This window comes from Ipomoea nil, unplaced genomic scaffold (genome assembly GCF_001879475.1).
Source record: "Ipomoea nil cultivar Tokyo-kokei standard unplaced genomic scaffold, Asagao_1.1 scaffold1129, whole genome shotgun sequence".
Classification (NCBI taxonomy): domain Eukaryota; kingdom Viridiplantae; phylum Streptophyta; class Magnoliopsida; order Solanales; family Convolvulaceae; genus Ipomoea; species Ipomoea nil.
Genome location: NW_017617557.1, coordinates 472,076 through 477,500, shown reverse-complemented (window position 1 = coordinate 477,500; position 5,425 = coordinate 472,076). Strand labels below are relative to the sequence as shown.

General features: G+C 35.3%; 1 protein-coding gene across 1 annotated transcript in view; it reads left to right on the top strand.

The window, feature by feature from the left end:
• LOC109183543 (homeobox protein HD1) overlaps positions 1–4,444 on the top strand; it is a 5,926-nt gene extending 1,482 nt beyond the window's left edge. The window contains exons 3-5 of the mRNA XM_019333649.1: positions 2,283–2,479; positions 3,545–3,676; positions 3,834–4,444. Coding sequence (XP_019189194.1) covers positions 2,283–2,479; positions 3,545–3,676; positions 3,834–3,974 — 470 coding nt within the window. The 3' untranslated portion in view covers positions 3,975–4,444. The remainder of the gene's footprint in view (positions 1–2,282; positions 2,480–3,544; positions 3,677–3,833) is intronic.
• The last annotated feature ends 981 nt before the right edge of the window (positions 4,445–5,425 follow it).

Below are 5,425 nucleotides of genomic sequence, written 5' to 3'. Positions count from 1 at the left end.
TTTAATATTTTCTAAATATATATATATTTTATTAATTCTTTCATTTCTATTGTAAATTAAAAGCATTAATTTTAAGCTAAGGTCATTTTAAATAAATAGTTTCAGATATATACAATGATATATAGGTTATGAGTGCACTGTAATCAAGAATTGGAGGAAATATCTAATCTGGGTTGGGATTTGTTTTGGTGTTTACTTTTATTTATTATGGGTTTGTTAGAAGAGAGGAGGATAAGAAAAGCAATTTGGGGCTGTGGTTTGTGCCACCATACAGAAGCTAGAGGGTGGGTGTAGAGGGGCCCACTTGGGAAATGAAAATTGTAGTTTATTTGTAGTTAGGAGAAGAGTTTTTGTTGGTTGGATGGATGGATGATGGAAGATTGGAATAAACATTTAAAAGTACAACAAACCAACAACACTAACAACTGGTAATTGGTGTGGTGTGGTGAGGTTGCAACCTACTTTGGATTCAAAATACATACACATACTTACATACATAGTTTCTAGAATTTCATATATATATATATATATATATATATATATATATATATATGTATGTATATAGTTGAATTCAAATGAGGACCACTATATTATAGAGGATTATGCGGACGGGTGTAGTCGTGTGCCACAGTTTGTATGTCGTGTGCATAGGTTTGTTAATAATAGAGCTTGGGTTCGAAACCTGTGTGCATAGGTTTGTTAATAATAGAGCCTGTGTTCGAAACCTGTTTATATGTATTCTTGTGTGCCATTGTGTGCATGATACTAATTTGTTGTGTGCACGTAATCAGTCCGCACAGTCCTCTATATATTGTGGTCCTCATGTGAACTCAATCCTATATATAAGTGATGGTTGGCTTGAGAGAAGTATGTAGTAAGCTAGTAATGTTACCATTTTAATTATATATTTTTAGATAAGCGTGAGTCGATCTGAACTGAATCTAAAATCTCATAGTATATATTGAATTCAAATTAAAGTCTTATGTTAGTAGATTGAAATGTTTTCAACTAATGTTACCTTTCTAAATTTTCCTTAATTATATTTTCGAGAGGAATGACGGCATCACGTACTTAATAGTGGTGAAACAAAAATTTATTGTTTCTGCTCAAGAAAAAGTAAAAAAGGATAAATTTATGTGAAAATTAAATGTTGTAGGTGTTTATTAGTTTAAGTTGACATTGCATGATGAAATAACTAATTTAAACTTTTGTTGGATTATGTCATTTTTGCAACAAAGAGTCAGCAAGATTGAGGAACTTAACCCCTAAGCTCTTCAAAAAGAATAAATAAACAAAATACTTTAGTTAATTACCATATATGAAGAAGCATTAAACCAGCTCTTTGTTTTTTTTGAAAAGAACCAGCTCTTTGTTATTTATGCACAGTACACAATTATTTTTTCCACACCTTGGCCTGACAAGATAATGCAGTCCACCCACCATACCGGCATACCGCACAATTGTTATACCATGGATCATGGTTCATCTTGCATTGTGGACTCTGATCTAAAAATGATGCGTCATAGTTAACTGCAAGTACATAATATGTCAAATATATCAACTGTAGGCACATAATTTGAAAGTTATTTTGGACTAGAGTTCACAATGCAAAGTAGACTCTGGTCTATGGTATAAATTTGTCCCACACCACATTGGGTACGGTGTAAATCTAACCCTGCAACTCAGCAATTGCTAGGGTTCAATCCGGCCTATGTCATTGCACACACCTAGGAACTAATTGAGCTATCCGTGTGGGCTGGTACACAATTATATTTAAAAAAAAATGTTTATCAATTGTCAAAACACTTTTATATTCATCATCCAAATTAAAGAAAATGAGGGTAACCAAAATAAGATGAAAACCTAATGGGGTTTGTTGTAAGAACTATGGGTGTGTTTGGTTCGCATATAGGAATCGGAATCGGAATGGTATCAAATACTTGGTAATGGTAATGGGTTTTGGTGAAAGTATTTAACATGTTTGGTAGTAGGGTGGAATGGGAATGGTTACTAATAGTAGTGCTTGAAAATGAATAAGGGAATGAAGCCCTTATTGTATTTGGGTATGGGTTTTTCAATTGATGGGGTATTCGAAACCCATAGTAGTGTTCTAAAAACCTATCAACCAAACAACAACAATCACTTTCATACCCATTCCTATGGGCAAAACCCACCAACCAAACACACCCTATATATGAGGTAGAAGTGTGTGAAACATGCATGCATGCATGATTTCTTCTGATCTGTAGTTTGATAATGATAGCATGTTGTATGTGTTGCAGGAGCAAGTCTTGGTGAAGGAACAGGTGCAACAATGTCAGATGATGAAGATGAGCTAGCGATGCAGATGGATTTCTCTTTGGACCAATCTGCAGGAGGTGATGGGGGGCATGACTTGATGGGATTTGGTCTCCCCACTGAATCTGAAAGGTCTCTAATGGAGAGGGTTCGACAGGAACTCAAGATTGAGTTAAAACAGGTATGTAATTCCATCAACTCTACCTTCCTACTTCAATTCATGCTCATAGGATAATCACACGCTTACCACTATACCAAAAACTATAACTAATAGCGAATGCACAATTTTATCTCCTTATACCTAGCTATCACATTTTCGATAAGTAGGGTACTGAACTCGCCCTTTGGGAACCTCCTCCTAACAATCTCCGGTTGTTATACCGTGGACCATGGTCCAAAAACGGCGCCGTTTCTTTAAGTAAAGAAATGGCCGCTGTTAAATTTTAACAAATCTCGTACTTTTTGTGTGTTCATAAAAAAATGAAACTACAGTGTATCTAAAATGAAACTGAATAACTTGTCTGGCATATATATTGTGTTTATATTATCAAATGAAACTAAATAACTTGTCTCGCATATTGAGTGTATATTGTCAAATGAAACTGTCGTTATATCAAAATGATACTTTAGTTGTGTTGTAATGAAACTACAATGTATATAAAATGAAACTGAATAAACAGTTTCACATATTTGAGTGTATATTGTCCAATGAAACAATAGTTGAATTAGAATTATAATTTAGTAGTGTTGTAATAAGAATACAGTGTGTATAAAATGAAATTCAATAACATGTCTCACTATAATAAGACTATTGTATGTATAATGTCGAATGAAACTGTAGTTGAAACAAAATGAAACTTTAACTGTGATGAAATGAAACTACAATGTATATAAAATGAAACTGAATATTTTAGTTTCTTTATATTAGTATAGGCCCACCAGAACTATGTGGTCCAATGGTACTTGGGTAGGATTTCCATTTGGAAGGTTGTGAGTTCGAGTCTCTGTTGAGAAAGTATGAAAAAAAAATTGTTTCTTTTCACCGCACCGTTTTGAACCATGGTGCATAGTCAAACAAACTGAACTAATGTGCCGTTTCTTTTCACAGCACCGTTTTGAACCATGGTGCACAGTCAAATTTGCCAACAATCTCCTAGTCTCTTATTGTTGGACTACTTGGGCCGACCTCCGCTTAACAATTCAAGAATCTTTAATTATAATGTTTATGTTTGTGCATATAATGCAGGGATTCAGGTCAAGAATTGAAGATGTGAGGGAGGAGATATTAAGAAAGAGAAGGGCAGGGAAATTGCCCGGTGACACTACCACTGTTCTCAAGAACTGGTGGCAGCAACACTCCAAGTGGCCATACCCAACTGTAAGTCACCCACCATATATATAGATTAAGTTATCAATTAACTAGATACATCTATGGAGTTGGATCAAGTAGATGGAACAAAAGCGAGCATTATATTCATACCATTCCAATCAACTTAATTGTCCAATAAACATGAAAATGTTGTGAAAATCATCAGGAAGATGACAAGGCAAAGCTAGTGGAGGAGACAGGGTTGCAGCTGAAGCAAATAAACAACTGGTTCATCAACCAAAGGAAGCGCAACTGGCACAGCACCTCCCAGTCAGTCACATCTCTCAAGTCCAAGCGCAAGAGATAAGATCAGATCAGATCCAATTCGATCAAACCATTTCTTCCCATCCAAACCATAGATTGATATAGACGATATTGATCTTAAATTAGATAGCAGCTTAGCTACCTTGCAACAAGCCTGATATGTGGATAGTCATCGATTCGATCTGCAGGCATGGAAACCATTATATTAATTGGATAACGTACGTATTACTCATCAAGATTAGGTAAGAATGAATATATGTGTACTTTAATTTTGTGGTGCTTAGTAGAATGCCTGCAAATTTCTCTATGGACACTCAACTCTAACCCCAGCCTTGTGGTCTGAGAACTTTCCCTGTTACCATATGGCAAATCATTATATTCTATTTTGAGGTAAGAGGGAGGAGTATACACTGATCCAGTAAATGTAATCACTTTATACTGCTAACTTTGTGCTTTTTGGAGTGATATATATACATATATATATGTGAAATTGGGAAACAAGTTGTATTGTAACTCTTTGCAGATTTTATTTTTTACCCTTTTTCACTTTTCAATTTATATTCGTTTCTCTCCTTTATTATGAAACATGAACCAATCATGTGGATGTGATATTCTAATTTCTAAATCTCAATTCCGATCCATTGGTGACATTGTACACCTTGAGCCAAATATACCTAATCTAGACCTACAATTTATCTCATCACACCTCATGTGATATGAGTTCAACTTTTAATAAACTTAGGAATAGAATATGATTGTTGGAAAATTCTCTCTCTCTTAAGAAATCTTCTCTCGTCTTAGTACGTGTCTTTCCTGGCTTTTCTTGACCGTTTTCATCCCCGGTGCGATGGCGACGTCTGACGCTGAGCAGTTGGGGAATCAGTGTGCCGCTTTGATGATAGAAGATGGTGTAGAAGGTTTGATTGTGTTAGGCCGGGCTTCCCTCCTATGTGGTAAATAGCCCAATTTGGACCAAGCACGATAACAAATGTTTATTCAGCCTGTACTTACTGACATTTATTAAATGTCATTTGAATTTTTTGAACGTTGCTTGGCGGTGGAGCTGTTCGGCAGAAGCCAAGAAGAAGGAAATTTCTTTTTTCTTTGTTTCACACTACTTTTGCAGCATAGATGCGACAAGGTTGAAAAATGGATTTCCTTATTTAATTCCCATTTCGGTTGTCAAGCTTGAAAGAGGGAAAATTAATTGCCTTTGATTGATATATACATACTCTACTACTTTCATTGTGGTGTGGCAGAAAGTAGTAGAAAATAGAGAGAGAAATTCCATTTTCTCTTAGTCTTCTTTCATTCGGCAGTGAGGGTAAATCAAATCAATTCATTTTGTTTCATCCTCCATTTTGGCGCAGTTCGTGGCGTTGGTTTGCCGAAGCTCTTGGGTACTTCATCAAATATTTGTAGAGGTCAATCATCTTATTTGTTCCAGGCATCGTTTGGGTAATCTCGTACTATTTATATTCATTTTATCATATT